Here is a 19,761-nt window from a genome sequence, read left to right as displayed (position 1 = left end):
GTACAAAATAATCTAAAATAGAGAAATAATCATTTATTTTGCATTTTTATTTATAGGTAGCTTATAGTTTTTTATATTATTTACACGGAATTGTTCGTTCTTTTGTCCCAGTCTGGTCAAAGTAGGGTCATGGGATAGGTCAAGGGTGTGAGAACAAGCTGTTCTGTTCGTTTATGGTTCACTGATGTCTTCCAGGGCGGAAACGCTTTAGAGATTCCTTCCAACACTGAAATTTCAGTGTGACTTTACTGTTGGCTTTGTGAGACGGTTTCTCCGGGCTCTGAAGTGATGACTATGTTGATTCTGTCACTGCAGTCATGGCAAGCGTCAGTGGGTGTCAGTTCGGGTACTTTGCTTTGCTGAGGGTGGCAGAGCTGCTGGGGGCAGCCGCAGCACCCTGGCTGCCCAAAAAGAGAGGGTCCAAGCAGGCGACTTTGGCGGCAAAGAATGAATGGATGCAGTGAAGAACAGCAAACAGATTGGAAAATTCCAGCTCCTGAGAGGAAAAGAAATGAGTCCATCAAAGTCGGAAAACAAAAAATCCAGAAGTAGTGGATAGTAGTGGATAGACATTTTCAAGAGCATAAGACGAATACATTGCAACACATGTGGGCATCTTTGTTTGATAAATAAATCCATAAATGTTGGAGATTTTCTTCTTCTAAATAGTGAGCTCACAGGAGCTCTAGGTCTTGTTTGTTCTGCTTTGTCTTGTTCGTTTGGGGGCCCAACCTGGAGGTACTCAGGGCTCTGTGCTCAGGTGTCCCTTGCTGGGGTGGGGGTGGGGGGGCTCAAGGGACCACACGTGCTGACTTGGATGGAATGTCATCAGCTGTGTACAAGGAACTTTCCCCTTTTTCCTAACCCCCTGGCCCCAGACATAGGTTTCTCACTGGAAGTTGTGGCAAGCTTTTAAAAATACCCCACAGGGGTCACATTATTTTTAAACGTTGTTTTGTTCTGTTAAGAGAGCAGGTTCCTCATTAATTTCTCTATCAGTTTTTATTTAGACACCACGTTTAGCAATACTGAAACCATTCCATTATCTCTCATTAGGTATGGTGTTATTTTGTTTTAACCTGAGGTGTTTTTGTTTTTGTCCATTTAAAACCTTTTTGCTTTAAATTAAATTTATCATTTTTATCAATAAAATTTGGAGAGAATACATACCACAAGTATCTAAACACTCAGGATCATATAAAACTTACCTGGTGAATGAGATAGTGAATTTTAAAAAAAGTACTTAAGAATCCCTTTTCTAAGAATTAGAGTCTAGTATTCTTATTATCCTTGAAAGTCATTATAATATTTAATAAAACTTTCTCTAGTATTTGGCCATACAACATGACATTAAATTTAAAAGTATTCTCATCTCTTATACACACTACAGATGACACATTGGAATTGGAATAGTAAATATTCCTTTCTCTCTAGAATAATTTTTTGTGATAGAAGAATGATGATTAAATAATGAATAGAAGGTAATTTGAGTTTTGGAAAGTATAAATCAAAGATTCAGTTCCATAAAGTAACCAAAATGTCACTAAATTTTTATTTAATTTCAAATGCACTCTAATATTTAAATATTTTCTTAATTGTTAAAAATTAAACTATATAGTCCCCTATATAGTTATATGGGTTGGAGCGATAGCACAGCGGGTAGGGCATTTGCCTTGCACGCAGCCAACATGGCCGACCCAAGTTCGATTCCTCCGCCCCTCTCGGAGAGCCCAGCAAGCTACCGAGAGTATTCGATATGCCAGACACAGTAACAACAAAGTCTCCAATGGAGACATTACTGGGCCCGCTCGAGCAAATAGATGATCAATGGGAGGGCCTTTACCTTATAGTCCCCAACGCTGTGCTGGTCTTCTTCCCCACCCAGGTCAGTTTGGCCACCAGTATTCGAACCCAGGACTTGGCCTTTGCCGTGCAAAGCCCCAAGCATCCTCTAGAATCCTGGGACAAAAACATCCTGAGCCTCTTCCCCTTCGTCCCCAATGCTGTGCCGGTCTTCTTCCCCACCCGGCCTTTACCCCCCACACGCACCAGGTACCCATGAGGAAGTGGCCTCTTCAAAGTGGGCGTGGCTTCAGTAGAAGTGGCCATGGTCTAATTTTAGGCGGGCCAATGCTCCCACAGCTGCAGGTAGTTTTCTCATGTCAAGTAATCTAATGTAACATCTCAGTTCCCATACCTACACAACAACATGAAGAAAAAACACAAATCCCCACCATGTGGGGATGACAATGAAAAGAGTCCAGAAGCTTCAGTAGGTTCTACTCACATAAAGGACCTCTCTGAGAAAGAATTCAGATATGAACTCAGGAAGACGTTTAAAATACTCAATGAAAGAGCCAGACAGATATCCAGTAACATGACAGAAACAATTGAGAAATTACGAGAAGAGATGAGAGCAGAAATGTCATGAATAAAAGATTCCGTAGATGAAATAAAAAAACTCAGTCTGTGCCCTCAACAGCAGAATGACCACAGCTGAAGATAGAATTAGTGAGCTGGAAGATCAGCTGCACCAAGACAACTGGCAACAACAAACAATGGCAAGAGACCTCAAAATAGCTCTAGAGTGAATCAGAGTCCTAGGAGATGATTCCAAGAGGAACAGCATTAGAATCATTGGAGTACAAGAAGGTCAGGGAAACAATCGCAATGAAAAAGCCACGGTTAAACAAATCATTGCTGAAAAATTCCCAGAGATGGAAATGCAGCCATTCAGATTCAAGGAGCCTGTAGGGTGCCAGCTAAAAGAGATCCTAACAAAAACACTCCAAGACATATCATAGTTAGAATGATCAATGCCATGATAGAGACACACAATACTGCAAGCAGCAAGGTCAAAGAAGGAAATCACATAAAAGGAGCACCCCTTAGATTCACAGCAGACCTATCAGAGGAAGACCTCCAAGCCCAAAGGCAATGGTGGGATATAGTGAAAAAAATCACTGAAATGAATGCTTCACCAAGAATACTCTATCCGGCTAAACTCTCACTCAAACTCAAAGGAATGGTACACTATTTTCTAGATAAACAGCATCTCAGGAACTTCATAGACTCAAAAATAAGCCTAAATGAAGGGCCAAAGTGCCTACTATAAGATAAGAACAACCCCACATGTACAACAGACCCTTACAGAAAGATGACACAAAACCCCATAACAATAATCTCTCTCAACATCAATGGTCTAAATTCACCAATTAAGAGACACAGAGTGGCAAAATGGATACAGAGACAGAACCAACATTCTGCTGCCTACAAGAAAGTCATCTTAACATTCAGAGCAAACACAGACTCAAAATTAAAGGATAGAAAATAATCCTGCAAGCAAACAGCTCCCTCAAAAAAGCTGGGGTGGCCATACTAGTATTCGACAACATAAATTTCAGGTTGAAAAAGATTAGAAGGGACAGCGAAGGCTATTTTCAACCTGAAATTTATGTTGTAGAATACTAGTGTCTCTATTATGGCATTGATTATTCTAACTATCATAAAGGGATACGTGCAACAGGAAGAAATCACACTCTTAAATGTATACACACCTAATGAGGAAACAGCTAAATATTTAAAACAACTGCCAACGGATTTTAAGGAGAACATTGCTAGCAACACAATAGTAGCCGGAAAATTCAACATCACCTTATCACCTCTGGATAGATCAACAAGAATAAAACTCAGCAAGGACATATTGGTTTTCAAAGAAGAAATAAAAGAGAGAGGACTTATAGACTATACAGGCTTTTTACCCCGCAAAGAAAGAATACACATTCTTCTCCAGTGCAAGCGGAACATTCTCCAAAATAGACCATGTGCTAGGACACAAAACATACCTCAATAGAATCAGGAAGATAGAAATAGTATCAATAATCTTTTCAGACCACGATGCACTGTGAATAGAATCACACACAGACATGAAGAACCAAATCAAACACCTGGAAATTAAACAACTCACTGCTGAAAAATGAGTGGGTCAGGAAGGAAGTCAAGGACGAAATCAAAAGATACCTGGAAAAAAATGAAAATGAAGACATGAGCTATTAGAACCTATGGGATGCAGCTAAAGCTGTATTAAGGGGAAATTTTTAGCTCTGCAAGCATTTCTCAGGAAGGAAGAAAGGGCCCACATAAACAACTTGACTTCACAGCTCAAGATCTTAGAAAAAGATCAACAAAAGGAGCCCAAATCGGGCAGATGGAAAGAAAGCATAAAACTTAAAGCAGAAATGAATGACATGGAAACCAAAAAAAAAAACCAATCTAAAAAAGATCAAAGAAACCAAGAGGTGGTTCTGTGAGAAAATGAACAAGATAGAGAAACCACTAGTAAGACTCCCAAAAAAAGAGAGAAAACCCTAATAAACCAATTCAGAAATAAGAAGGGGGATATCACAACAGAAACCAAAGAAATTCAAAAGATCATCAGAGACTATTTTGAAAGTCTGTATGCAATGAAACAAGAGAATCTAGAAGAAATGGATAAATTCCTGGATTCCTATAATCTCCCAAGGCTGAATCAAGAACAGCTAGAGTACCTGAATAGACCTATTAACATTAAGGAAATTGAAACTGTAATCAAAAGTCTTCCGAAACACAGAAACCAAGGTCCAGATGGATTCACTAGCGAATTTTTCCAAACATTTAAAGAGGACATTTTGCCAGTTCTTCTAAAGACTTTCCAGGAAATTGAAGAAACAGAAACTCTCCCGAATAGTTTCTATGAAGCCCAAATCTCTCTAGTACCAAAAGGAAAGAAAGACACCACAAGAAAAGAAAACTAGAGGCCAATATCCATAATGAAAATGAATGCAAAGATTTTCAACAAAATACTAGCAAATAGAATGCAACAACTCATCAAAAAGATCATACACCACTCCCAAGTGGGATTCATCCTGGGGATGCAAGGATGGTTTAACATACAGAAATCAATCAACATAATCCATCATATCAACAAAAGAAAATATAAAAATCATATGATCATATCAATAGATTCAGAGAAAGCATTTGACAAGATCCAGCACCCATTTATGATGAAAACCCTCGCCAAAATGGGTATATAGGGGACTTTCTTCAATATAGTTAAAGCCATCTACCACAAGCCTACAGCAAGCATCATCCTCAATGGGGAAAAACTAAGAGCCTTTCCCTTAAGATCAGGGACCAGACAAGGATGCCCACTCTCTCCACTGCTGTTCAATATATTACTGGAAGTACTTACCATAGTGATTAGGCAAGAAAAAGATATTAAGGGCATCCAGGTAGGAAAGGAAGAAATCAAGCTCTCCCTATTCGCAGATGATATGATACTATACTTAGAGAACCCTAAAACCTCTACCAAGAACCATCTAGAAACAATAGACTTGTATAGTAAAGTTGCAGGCTATAAAATCAACACCCAAATTCCATGGCTTTTCTATATGCAAATAGTGAGAGAGAAGAAAGTGACATGAAAAATACAATCCCATTCACAATTGTGCCCCGGAAAATCAACTACCCAAGAATCAGCTTAACTAAGGAAGTAAAGGACCTGTACAAAGAAAACTACAAAAAGTTACTTCAGAAAATAAAAGAAGATATGAGGAAATGGAAAGATATACCCTGTTCATGGATCGGGAGAATTAACATTGTCAAAATGGCAATACTTCTCAAAGCATTGTACAAATTCTATGCTATCCCTATAATAATATCCATGACATTCTTCAAAGAAATGGAGCAAACACTCTTGAAATTCATATGGAACAACAAGCTCCCACGAATAGCTAAAGCAATTCTTGGGAAAAAGAAAATGGGAGGAATCAGCCTACCTAACTTCAAAATCTACTACAAAGCAGTAATAATTAAAACGGCATGGTACTGGAACAAAGGCACAGGTGCAAACAATGGAACAGGGTTGAATACACTGACATCTCCCCCCAAACATATGACCATCTAACCTTTGATAAGAGAGCAAGAAATGTGAAGTGGAGCAAGGAAAGCCTCTTTAACAAATTGTGCTGGCAAACTGGACAGCTACATGCAAAAATATAGGCTCAGATATCTGCCTAACACCATGTACAAAAGTAAGTTCAAAATGGATTAAAGAACTCAACATCAGATCGGAATCCATAAGGTACATTAAAGACAAAGTTGGCAACACCCCCCATGACATTGAAGCTAGTGGTATCTTCAAAAATGTCACGCCACTGGCCAAGCAATTGAAAACAGAGATAGACAAATGGGACTATCTTAAACTAAGAAGCTTCTGCACCTCAAAAGAAACAGTGACCAAAATACAAAGACAGTCTATAGAATGGGAAAGGATATTCGCCAACTACACATCTGATAAGGGGTTAATTTCAAGGATATACAAAGTACTGGTTCAACTCCACAAAAAGAAAACATTCAACCCCATCAAAAAATGAGACGACGAAATGAACAGAAACTTTCTCAAAGAAGAAATCCAAGTGAGATTTAAAAGGCACATGAGAAAATGCTCTGCATCATTAATCATCAGGAAGGTGCAGATCAAAACAACAATGAGATATCATTTCATACCATAGAGACTGGCCCACATCCAAAAGAACAAAAGCAACCAGTGTTGGCATGGGTGTGGCGAGAAAGGGACCCTCCTGCATTGCTGGTAGGAATGCCGACTGTTTCAACCCTTTTGGAAAACAGTATGGATGATTCTCAAAAAATTAGAAATTGAGTTCCCATTTACCCAGCAATACCACTCCTGGGAATTATTCCAGAGAGGCAAAAATTATAGTTGAAGTGTGTCTGCACTTGTTTGTTCATTGCAGCACTCTTTACAATAGCTAGAATCTGGAAAAAATATGAGTGCCCGAGAAAAGATGACTGGTTAAAGAAACTTTGGTACATCTACACAATGGAGTTCTATGTAGCTGTTAGAAAAGATGAAGTCATGAAATTACATACAAGTGGTACTACATGGTAAGTATCATGTTAAGTAAAATGAGTCAGAAAGAGCGGGATAGACACCGAAAGATTGCATTCATCTGGGGAACATAAAGTAACAAAATAGGAGACTAACACCCAAGAATGCCCGAGATTAGTGCCAGGAATTTTACTCCATGGCTTGGAGGCCAGCCACACATGCTAGGGGAAAAGGGAGCTCAGATAGAGAAGGGAGCACCAAATAAAGGGTGTTGGGAGTATCCTCCCAGGATGGGAGAAGCATGCTGAAAGTAGACTATAGACCAAACATGATTGTCACCCATTGCCTCTTTGCAAACCACAACACCCAATAAGAGAGAGAGAACAAAAAGGAATGCCCTGAGTGGGATGCCCTGAGAGGCAGTGTGGGATGGGGGGGTGGGGGGTGGGAGGGATCCTGGGATCAGTGGTGGTGAAGAATGATCACTGGTGGAGGGATGGGTATTTGATCATTGTATAACTGAAACCCAAACACAAAAATTTGTAAATCTACAACTGTACCTCATGGTGTTTCACTAATAAAAATTTTTAAAAATTTAAACTACATAAAGACAAATAAAGAGCTTATTTGGATTTTTAGAAATATGCTTCCCATTTGAATAGCCTACCTGGCAACAGCAACCATATCGTGAAACTATAAAAAATACTCTATTATAATATATTGTGAAAATATAAATATATTCTATTATAACATGTTGTGATAATATAAAAAATACTCTATTTTAACACAAATACAGCAGGTCATATTATTTAGTTATATGGTAGATATTCTCCGAGTAGTTTTGATATCATGAGAAAAATCAAATACAACACAGATACTCAATTCAATCAAACGTAGATTCAAAGTTAGATTTTAGATTTAAAAGTTAAACTGAACTTTGAGACTTTAATATTACATAATTTTAGAAAAACTTTTGACATATCAGATGACAATAATTTTTATATTTTGCAAGTCTAATTCTCTGAGATGTTCTCTCTGAAAGCAATTTTAGTTACCCTACAATAATTACCTTAAAAGCACTATTTTTATATAATCCATTTCTGTATCAGCCTGGTATGTGACTGATCAGAGTAGATTTCTTCCTGTTCTGATATCTTAAACATCCTCGGTAATCCTGTAATTTTTGTGAAGTCTATTGAGTGCATATGGAGATGGAATATTTTCTGTGTCAAATTGTGTTAAATTCACCAGATATTTAAGAGGTGAAATTCTAAAACATAGTAGATATTTAGAGGGGACATTCTAAAACATGGTAGACCAGCCGTGTACAGTTAGCAAAGACGAAAGGCTGAAGCTGGAGCAATAGTACAGAGGACCAGTAGGAACCTTACCTTGAATTCTGCCAATCAGGGCTCGGCCCTGCCCCCTGCCACCGCATGTGATTCCCCAGGCCCTCCAGAAATGCGCCCTGAGAGCCAACCCTGGAGTTATGGCTTAGAAAAAAAGTCAGCAGTAATCCTGAGCACCACTGTGGATGGCCCCAAACCACAAGTAAATAAAGAAATCAAATGGTAAAGGGAAACAAGATAGTCTAGTCCAAAGCACTTGCCTTGCAAGTAGCAGACAGGTTTGGTCCCCGGCACCCCATATGGTCTCCTGACCCCCACCAGGAGTGATCCCTAAGTGTAGCGCTAGGAGTGAGCCCTGAGTAATATAAGGTTTTGTCAAAAAAAAAAAAACACAACCAAATCCAAACCAAAAAATATCTGCAATTTGGTGAAGAAGAGATCACGGTTAAATGCTGCAAGTGGAGAGGCACAAGAGGAATAATCTTTCTCAGTGATAAATCTACCTGTCTTCCCCTAGTCATTAAGGTGCCATGATTCTCAATTTACTCATAGCTGAGTTTCTGAAGCACAGCGCTGCAAGACCGACTCCATCACCAGCGCCACTACCCAGCTCCCTCACACACCCCTGTCGGGCTCCACCGCCCACATCTTTTCAACTTGGGTTCTTCAGCTTAGATCTCATGCTTGCAGTTGTGTTGGCTCTGAGTTTATGCATGTATGTCTGCGTCTATACCACATGCATGCCCACGTGTGCCTATGACACACTTTTACAGCACCCACATGCTCGAGGTCCCTGGCCCCGGCCCTGCTAGCTCCTGTCCAACTCCCACTCTCCCCCACAGTGCCTTTCTTCCCTGGCCTTTCGTTCCTGGGGGACTTGGACTTCCTCCCTTTGCAACCACGCATTCCCTTCTCTTGATATTCTGTACAACAGAAGGGAACTCATTCAGTTTTCAACAGTTGGGTATTGTGTATTGTTTGCAAAAGAATAATTATGCGTTATGTATTTTAATTATATTAATATTGACATTTTAACTACTAAGAGTTTATCATCTACAAGTTAAATTAATTTTAAATTTGCACTTTACCATTTTTGTATCTTTTTGCAGGGATGAGACAGGAACTGATAATTCTTAAAAATCAGAGGATACATTCACATTTTGCTCTTAATGTCAAACCTACCCCCAAAGTACTGTAGAAATCATTTGCACTTCTAGGGTTAAACTAATCTCTTTACATAAAATTTATTTAATCATTCCTAATGTCAAAATGATATTACCATTTATTACTTCCATAAATTTATGTAATAAATTCTTGTAATGACACTTTTAGAACACTATAAATCTTGTTACATACATCTGAAAATTAATCATTCATTTCCTCAGCTTTTATACTGTATTTTTATATTTGTATTTACAGTCCCTCTGACCCTGCGTATGTTCATGTGTGTGTATGTGTGTTTGTGTGTGTGTGTGTGTGTGTGTTTCTGTGTCTGTGTATAAGGAAATCGGAATGAGCAGATAAGGCTAGAAAACACTTCTGATGGAACAGCTTCTTGTGGTAAGGGGCATAAATACGTTAGTTAAAATATTTGTAAATCACACAGTAGATACAGTCAAGAAAATAAATTGGCTCCCAATTTATTTGGATCTAGAGCATATGAAAGAGACTGTTACAGGAAAATCTACTTTGCTATTTAGGCTAATTTGAAGGATCAAAGGTTTAACTCATTTGCTTCTCATTGAGAAAACTCAGAGGAGAAGACTTCTAAAGGCACCGAGCACACACATTGTAGGAGAATTTGAGGAAAGTTTAGGTGGTATGACATCTTCGATAGGGAAATTGAAGAGCAATTAAAGGGAATGAGGCCAAATAAATAAATAAGCAGGCCAGTATCTATAGGGTTTTATAGACATTTAACGAGTTCGTCTCTAAATAATAATGAAAACCAAGTTTTTAAGCAAATAAGAAACAAAGAGAAATCTGAAGGAGAACTGATCCTAAGTTCATTTGCTGAAGAACTGGACAGAGTAAGTTGTCATTTACTTAAAAGAACAAAAGGTTGGGAAAATGGTTCACATAAGACAACACAACATTTTTGGATGTATTACACTTAGGAATAAGAACCAAGAGAAGGAGAAGAGGTTAATAAATGCAATATTACTGTAGAGTTACTATAAAATCCCCGATTAGAAGTAAAAATACAGGCTCTGCCTGCCTGCACACAAATAAGGTAGAAGCAGAATATCAAGGTGTCAAAGGCACATGGAGAAAAGGCTTAAGGACTCATGCCTGGGATCTCACAGACTGAAAATGAAAGACCGATATAGAAAAACAGAAAGCCCAGTGAAACCCATGAGAAAGGAGGGAAAGAGTGGTAGTTAGCAGGGAAGTTAGCCAATAGCTCTCTGGGAAACGGGGCAGGAGCGTGGCTGGGAGGGTTCTTGCCTTATGCAAAGCCAACCTGGCCTTGGTTCCAGGCTCCTCAGAAGGACCCCAGAGCCCGCTAGGAGTGACCCTGAGTGCAGAGCCTGAGTCGCTACAGCTACAGCTGTAGCCCCCAAACCGAAACATCAACAAATTAATTCACTAGTACAAAAAGAGTTTGGTAAAATACCACTTGGAAACTGAGCAACATGTTTTAGAGGAAAGGTAGTCACAGCTGGTTTTCATTTAGTGTTTTATTTGTGTGTTTTTTGGTATTTGATCCACATGGTACAGTGCTCAGGGATGACTCCTGGATCTGTGCTCAGAGATCAGTCTGGTGAGATTCTAGAACCTTAAGTACTGCTGGAGATATCTCTCCAAACCTCATTGCTTTTTTTTTTTTTTTTTGCTTTTGGGTCACACCCACAGTTACTCACAACTATGCACTCAGGAATTATTCCTGGTGGTGTTCGGGGGACCCTATGGGATGCCCAGGATGGAACCTGGGTCAGCCATGTGCAAGGCAAACACCCTACCCGCAGTGTGCCCCTTCATTGATATTTTTGACAAGAAATTTTCTGGAGAAGGGAAAGAAGACACACAGAAACAGATTTATGAGTGTTTCGGTGCAAATATTAAAATTTGACTGCACATATCAACCTTTTTGAGGGTCCATCTGGTCCCTCCTTGAAGAGCACAAATATGAATCAAATGATGGAGCTGATCACTTGTTTTCTAGTGTTTAGGAAGTTAATTCCTCTGGTGTGTATCTTTTATGCCAATATCATGATGGTAACAAAGTTATAAAACTAATGAAGTCTATTTTGAAGTAGGGTATTTTTGCTTTGCAAGGTTGTTTCTAGTTCATAAATTTTGTGAGATTTAGTTCTATATCTGTAAAATAAATGCCTTTGGGATTTTGATGAGCATTGCTCTCTCTCTAAATATGTGTGTGTGTGTGTGTGTGTGTGTGTGTGTGATGTGCGTATATGTGTGTGTTTTGGTAATACAAACTCCCCCCTCACCAGGGTTCCGGGATTCCCTCTCCTCTTCCCACCCCAGCCCCCGCCTGCCATCTTGACAGCCACCTTTTTAAATTTGGTTATTAAAGCTTGGGTCTCGCAAGTTGGTATTGCTGATCCTGTGGATAGATACTTAGGTTTATCATTTCTTAATATCACTAACTTCACTGGATCTATTACATTTTTGGTATAATCATAAATAAAATATTTTCTGATTTCTGCTATGATATCTCATGTTTGTATAGAAAAGCAAATGCTTTTGATGAGAGATTTTTTCTGAAATCATTTGTGTTTTTGTGTATATTATGTATATTTTGTGTACCCTCCTTTAAGTTATTTGCAGCTCTACGACCAGAGTGATAGTTTAGCAGGTAAGGTGTTTGCCTTTCACATGGTTGACTGAGCACCCCATATGGTCCCCTGAACCCACCAGGAGTGTCACTTGAGCACAGATATACCCCCCATATATATTTTATATTTTACCCTGCCCTGTCTGCTTCCATCAACCACCCAGGGATCGAATTGTGCACAGGAGACCCACCCTACCCAGATAAATACCCCACTGGCAGACTTCCACTCTCGACACGACTTCCACTACCCAGCCGTCACCACACTGCAGGACGCTTTCCGGACCCGCGCGACACATCATAAGACACTAAATACCCATCTTCTGGAATTGTCGTACCATATTTGATAGGGTTTAAATATGGTAACACCTACAAGGGTGATTAGAGGTCACCCCAAAAGCCTCTATCCCTCTCGGAAAGACTGGCAAGCTACCGAGAGTATTCCGCCCGCACGGAAGAGCGTGGCAAGCTATCTGCTGTGTATTCGATATGCCAAAACCAGTAACTACAACTGGTCTCATTCACCTGACCCTGAAGGCTTCACCGACATGGCAGCACTGAGAAGGATGAGAAAGGAGAGGCCGACAAAATCTCAAGGCCGACCTAGGCTGCCACAACGAAGGAAGACAAAAATGATCGTCTGTACTTTCAATGCACGTACGCTAGCATCAGATGCATCCATTGAGGACCTGATGGTACAAGCGCAAATGATCAAGTATGACATCATTGGTCTGACCAAGACAAGAAGGCACGAATCTCACCATGCTGTTTTCGACACTGGAGAAGAATTGTTCCTCGGAACATGCGATAAAAGAGGTGTTGGAGGCGTCGGTGTCCTTGTCAACACAAACTTGGCCAAGAGCATTGATTCATTCGAATGCCTAACAACCCGAATCGGACGTTTACATTTGAATAGATGTGGCTCACTGCCTGCAGTTTCTATCTTCCTTGTCTACGCACCAACATCTCATTATGATGAAAGAGAAATCGAGAAGTTCTACATGGAGCTAGAGAAGTTCTATAAAGAAGACCACACCTTCTACAAGATCATTGTGGGTGATTTTAATGCCAAGATAGGACCGAGAAGATCAGCTGAAGAACTTCACATCGGAACCCATGGCCTAGAATGGAACGAACAGGGTGAGAGACTGTCAGAGTTCATCATGTCGACCAAGACCATCCATGGTAACTCACAGTTCCAGAAGGCAGAATCTAAACGATGGACATGGGAGTCTCCCGGTGGACGATTCCACAACGAAATAGACCACATCATATTCAATCGACGGTTTTGCCTGACTGATGTCGCTGTTGTCCCAAAATTTCGAACGGGATCGGACCACCGTCTCCTTCGTGCAAAATTCTACTTCACAGAGCGGGGAGAAAGGGCTGCAAAGTTCAAAAAGAGAACTCCCAGAATGACCACCAACTGGGAACTCTTTGGTACTATTGCGGCAACATGGGAAGATGCCATTGTTGACAACATTGATGAGGAATACGATCGACTGGTTCAGCACCTCCATGAATGTGCGAGGAACGCCAAGAGAGAGATAGCCACAAAAAGTCGCCTATCTTTGAAAACTCTTGAGCTAATTCGCCAGCGTGGTTTGGCGCATGCCTCAGGCAACCGCAAGCTAACGTCCGAGCTTGCAAAGCAGTGCAGAGATGCGATCAAGGAAGACCTCAAAGAGAGAAGAGCAGAAGTACTGGTAGATGCGGCAGAAGCCGGGAAATGTATTCGTAAGGCCCGCCTGTCCTTCGCCAACTACAATACCAAGATGACTGCCCTCCGATGTCCTGATGGATCCATCACATCCTCCAGAACGGCAATGGAGAAGATTATCCATGACTTCTACTCAAATCTCTTCAATAGCCATGTCCACTTGCCAACATACCAAATTACACAGGATGGGTATGTTGTTCCCAACGTTCTCCCCTCCGAAATCCGACACGCCATTTCGTCGGTAAAGAAACAAACAGCACCCGGCCCAGACAAGGTCAGACCTGAACACCTGAAGAACCTGCCGTCAGTACTCATCAATACACTGGCTCGGCTCTTCACTCGCTACCTGTCTGAATGCAAGGTTCCGTCCCAATGGAAAACCAGCAGGACCGTACTACTGTTCAAGAAGGGAGACATCCATGACATTGGCAACTATCGCCCGATCTGCCTATTGTCTGTCATCTACAAGTTGTTCACTCGAGTCATCCTGAATAGGATTGGCAGAACATTAGATGAAGGACAACCATGCGAGCAAGCAGGGTTCCGCAAAGGATTCAGCACCATCGACCATATCCACACAATAACCAAGCTCATTGAGGTTTCTCGGGAGCTCAAGATGCCGCTCTGCTTAACGTTCATTGATTTAAAGAAGGCCTTTGATTCTGTTGAGACGGAAGCGGTCATTGAAGCCCTAGCCAATCAGGGCATTCAAGCCCAATACATCAGGATCCTCCGTGAGCTGCATTGCGGATTCACTACCAGGATCTCACCATTCTACAAAGAAGTGATCGTTGATGTCAAGAGAGGGGTGCGGCAGGGTGATACCATTTCACCGAAACTCTTCAGTGCCACCCTCGAGAACATCATGCGACGACTGGAATGGGAAGGAATGGGAGTGAAGATAGATGGTCGGCAACTACACCACCTCCCCTTTGCTGATGATATTGTTTTAATAACACCAAACATCAGCCAAGCGGCACAAATGCTGGCCGACTTTGACCGTGAGTGTGGAAAGGTAGGACTACAGCTGAATCTTACAAAGACAATGTTTATGAGAAACAGCCTTGTTCCTGACGCCCCATTTGCTCTCAATGGAACGACCATCTCCGAATGCAACAGCTATGTGTACCTAGGTCGAGAGGTCAACATGACAAATGACCTGGCACCCGAGCTGCGCAGGAGGAAGAGAGCGGCTTGGAACGCCTTCAAGAACGTCGAAGAAATAGCTAAGAGGACGAAGAACCTCCGGCTCCGGGCACATCTCTTTGATTCCACTGTTCTTCCTGCATTAACATATGCCTCAGAGACCTGGGCCCTACGCAAACAAGATGAGAACGCCATTCAGGTCTCCCAAAGAAGAATAGAAAGAGCTATGCTTGGAATATCACGTTTCACTCAAATGAGAGAACGAATCCGGAGTTCTGACATCCGTCGACGATCAAGGATCAGGGACGCTGTCTCATTTGCCAAGGTGTCGAAAATCAGATGGGCTGGTCACGTAATGAGATTTAAAGACGACCGTTGGACTAGAGCTGTTACTGATTGGATTCCACAGGATGTCAAGAGACCGCGTGGCCGCCCACCTACCAGATGGTCAGACTTCTTCCTGAAGATCATGAACGATCGGTTTGAGGCCCTTCATGTTCCCGGAGTGAACAGATGCCATTGGGCTACACTAGCACGCGACAGGGACAAATGGAGACGTTACTGGCGCCCGCTCGAGCAAATCGACGACTAACGGGAAGTTAAGTGATTATATTTTATTTGAGGGAGCTTGTATCTGTTGAAAATTGAAAACATAAATCTTTCATAAGAAAGTATACTCTCCTGCAATCAGGGTATTGAGCAGATAAATGTATTTCAGCTACATAAACTGAAACTATTTCGAGCATATCAGTAAACACTCTAGCACAATAGCACTGTCCTCCTGTTGTTCATTGATTTGCTCGAGTGGGCCCAGTAACATCTCCATCGTGAGACTTGTTGTACTGTGTTTGGCATATTGAATACACCACGGGGAGCTTGCCAGGCTTTGCCGTGAGGGCGAGATACTCTCAGTAGCTTACTAGGCTCTCTGAGAGGGGCGGAGAAATTGAACCTACCGCGAGTATCCTGCCCGCATGGCAAAGCCTGACAAGTTACCCATGGTGAATATGATATGCCAAAAACAGTAACAATAACAGGTCTCATTCCCCTGACCCAGAAAGAGCCTCCGATACAGAAACATTAGGAAGGACAAGTAAGGAGAGGCTTCTAAAATTTCAGGACTAGAATGAATGGAGACATTACTGGTGCCCTCTTGAGCAAATTAATAAACAACAGGATGACAGTGATACAGTGATACAGTGTATATTTTCCTGGCATGGATAATAGCAATAGTTTTTATTTCCTTTCATATTTGTACTCCATTTTAACCTTCCCATATTTAATTGTTCCTGTTAGGACTTCTAGAACAATATTGAATGGTCATGGCTATTCCATTTTTCATCACACTGTCACACTGTCCTCCCGTTGTTCATGGATTTGCTCAAACGAGCACCAGTAACGTCTCAAAACAAATTGTAAGACTTGTTGTTACTGTTTTTGGCATATCGAATATGCTACGAGGAGCTTGCCAGGCTTTGCCATGTGGGTGAGATACTCTCAGTAGCTTGCCAGGCTATCCGAGAGGGATGGAGGAATCGAACCTGAGTCGGCCATGTGCAAGGCAAATGCCCTACCCCCTGTGCTATCGCTCCAGTCCTCAATTTTTCATGTTTACATAAAACCATAAAACACTATTTTTGAAGTAATATATGCTCTCCTGTGTTTGTTGAAGCATATTTATATTAGCTAGATCAGCTAACTAATAGCTAGAAACAAAAATAGTGTGTCTGGAATTCAGAGTTCTTTAAAGGTCAAGGGATAATCTTGGGGCCCAGGAGATAGCACAGCACATAGGGCCTTTGCCTTGCATGCAACTGACCCCGGTTTAACCTCTGTCACCCCACATTGTTCATCTGAGTCCTTGAGGAGTTATCCTTGAACTCAGAGCCAGGAGAAAGACATGAGCACCACTGGGTGTGGCAAAGAAAAAAGAAAAAAACAACTCAACAATAACAAAAGATAGAGCTATATTCTATTCAAATATCTCCTTTTAAGCATGTAGACATTTTTCTAGTACAATTAAAAGTTTTTTAAAAATTGTATAAAACAAATGATTTAAAGTGTGCTACATTCCCATGTATTTTTACATAGGTTCACATGCAAAATTGGGCTCGATTTTTGCCTTTGGTTTATTTTCTTGTGCTTCAATTATGTTGCAGGACGAACTCCAAGCAGAGGTGGATACAGTGTCCGCGCCAGTAGAAGCAACGGCTTCCTTCATCTCCTTCTTCTCGGTAATAGAAACAGCCGGTGACACATACAGTTTGTAGTGAGAAGGAACAAGGAACGGATCTTGAAGTTTTAGAAGGTTTGTTGTTAAACATTAAGAAAAGAGAAAAACTGTAAAAACCAACCAGCAGGGTGCTGATTCTTCATTTTTCATGCAGTAGAGGATCCACTGCCATGATCTACCCAGTTTGGGGAATATAAAACTCCCGTGTTTATGAGATCCAAAACAGCAAACACGAATTTATTTATCAAAGTCAGACTTCAACAGGTCACAGATTCTTTAGTGATCTTCTTCGGCATGCACTGCTGATAGTTCAAAACGCTTCATCAATTGCATCATTCAGTCCTCCCAGCAAGCCACAGAACATTTTGTTCTTTGAGCCATCCTTTAAGATACGCATTTTATCCCTAATTTGCAAGAGTAAGATAAAGACTTATAGAGATTACTTGTAAAGCAGCTTTACTGGGAGCTAATCCTCGATTTCATGTGCGGGTCATACAGAACGCATAGGAAATGCGTTCTTATGCCACAACTGTTTTCCCAAGACTCTGGGCATCAGAGGGAGGAAGAGATAAAGTCTCTGGCCATCAATCTTTCAGAATGACTCCAAATTCTGCACTGTCTGGCTAAATAAAAGGCAATTTTTTTTTTTTACTTTTTATATTTGCCTCTCAGTATCCCTTATTGTTCTGCACAGAAAAGCACAACTCAGCTTCTAAATTTCAATTTCAGGTGTGTTTGATTAATATCCTACTAGTCCTCATTTAGGAAATATTTTATCAGTGGACTTGTAATTGACCTCAATAAATAAAGCTACATGAGTGATTTTTTTTTGGAGAAAATCTGACCATATCACTGTATCACTGTCATCTCGTTGTTCATCAATTTCCTCAAGCAGGCACCAGTAATGTCTCCATTTGTCCTAGCCCTGAGATTATAGCAAGTGCCACATTGAAGGCTCTTTCAGGGTCAGGGGAATGAGACCCATTATTGTTACTTTTTTTGGCATGTCGAATATGCCACGGGAGCTTGCCAGACTCTGCCATGCAGGCAGGATACTCTTGGTAGCCTGCTGGGTTCTCCAAGAGTAAGAAATAGACCATAAGAGGTCTAGTTCTTGGAGGGGTCAAGTTGAGTTTCCCTCCCCACCTCGAGAAGAGCCCCGGCAGCTGAAGACCCCCAGAACCCAGCCACAACCATGCTTAAGACCACTCTCCACATGCTCAGACGAGCCTCACGAACTGGCGGGGAAATCCAGGTGTGCGGGACACAGGGCTGAGATCTCCAAGCCTGCTCGGATCGGGGCTGGGCCTCCTCCACCCAGATCCCCATCTTCCAGTAGGTAGGCATTACACCCACCAACTGCCCCCAGCACCGTGTAATCCCATCAACAGACAAGACCTAGAGACTGTAAAACCAAGCTCCCAGAAGCAAGCTGCTGCATCATATAAAACAATAATGGTAATAGTAATATGTATAAAGACAAGAATAAAATATTTGAAGCCTGTTTCTTCATCCCCATGCTCATGATCTGGCTGGGACATATGTTTCTAGTTCTCCTTGCTTGCTTGCTATTTACAAGCTTGTGTTCTCTCTGGAACACGTAATCCTTGACTTCAGTCCATATCTTTCAATGTAGCTTTTGCTCAGTAAAAACTATCTCCCTTCACTAAAAAGAAAATTTTAGTAATTGTAGAGGTAAATATTTCATTTAAACATAAAAAATTTAACCAGAACTACAAGAATGTCAGTAACCTTTATTATGCTAAAATCGATATCGACATCTTGCAAACACTCCATTTTAACCTTCCTTTTTAACATTCTAGATAGAAACAGAATTTCCTTGTTGAAAATAATTTCTTCTTGTTGAAAATAATTTCTAAATTGCCAATTAACAACCATATCATTCATGACTTCAATTTGCAATCATTTTTCTATATGACAAGGAAAGTTCTATGAAATTAACTGAGGCTTTGAAAAACAGATGGGAAATTAATTAAGCTTTCTAATAATGAAATGAAAATTTATGAGTTTCAACTTTCAGAGAAAATATAAAATGGTTGTTTTTATTATGAAATTATCCCTATTAAGTGATAAAATAATAATAAAAATATCAAAAGCAAGTGACAAAATAAGCTCCTTAAATCTCATGTAAATCCAGCTGTCTGTCTTTATATTTCTTAAAATTTTTCATGGTCAGGATATTAAAAACGATTAGGCCTCTTTATGTTGTATTATATATACAACTCAAATATTCTTGTTCTCAAGGCTTTGCATATTTTTTATTATAATAGCTCTGGTTGTAATGTATTGATCTGTCTTATTACTGGAAATGTGGAGATGTACTACTAAATTAAGGCGTGTTTTATTTTAAAACTGTAAACTTCTTATTATCCCATGAGTCAAGATCTATGTACATAGTGTCTCTAACTCATCTGAACACTTTCAAAATAGTTTTCAAGGTCAAAGAAACATTGTGACAGACTCCATATTTAAGCCTATTAGCACCTGAATTTTAAAAGCTTTCTTTTCTTTTATTCTAATAATTTTGGTAACATATTTAACATATATAAAGCACTGTAGCACTGTCCTCCCATTGTTCATTGATTTGCCTGAGCAGGCACCAGTAAC

At 40.6% G+C, this 19,761-nt stretch overlaps 1 protein-coding gene across 2 annotated transcripts in view; it reads right to left on the bottom strand.

Annotated features, from left to right (window-relative positions):
- Positions 1-332: 332 nt before the first annotated feature.
- The window catches only part of SNTG1 (syntrophin gamma 1), a 339,473-nt gene continuing 320,044 nt past the window's right edge, over positions 333-19,761 (bottom strand). For both annotated transcript variants that reach the window (XM_056110271.1, XM_056110281.1), the window contains one exon: positions 333-496. In XM_056110271.1, coding sequence (XP_055966246.1) covers positions 338-496 — 159 coding nt within the window. In that variant the 3' untranslated portion in view covers positions 333-337. The remainder of the gene's footprint in view (positions 497-19,761) is intronic.

This window comes from Sorex fumeus, unplaced genomic scaffold (assembly GCF_029834395.1).
Source record: "Sorex fumeus unplaced genomic scaffold, SorFum_2.1 ptg000002l, whole genome shotgun sequence".
Lineage (NCBI taxonomy): Eukaryota > Metazoa > Chordata > Mammalia > Eulipotyphla > Soricidae > Sorex > Sorex fumeus.
Note: the sequence above shows the minus strand (reverse complement) of the source record. Positions and strands in the feature narration are given on the sequence as shown.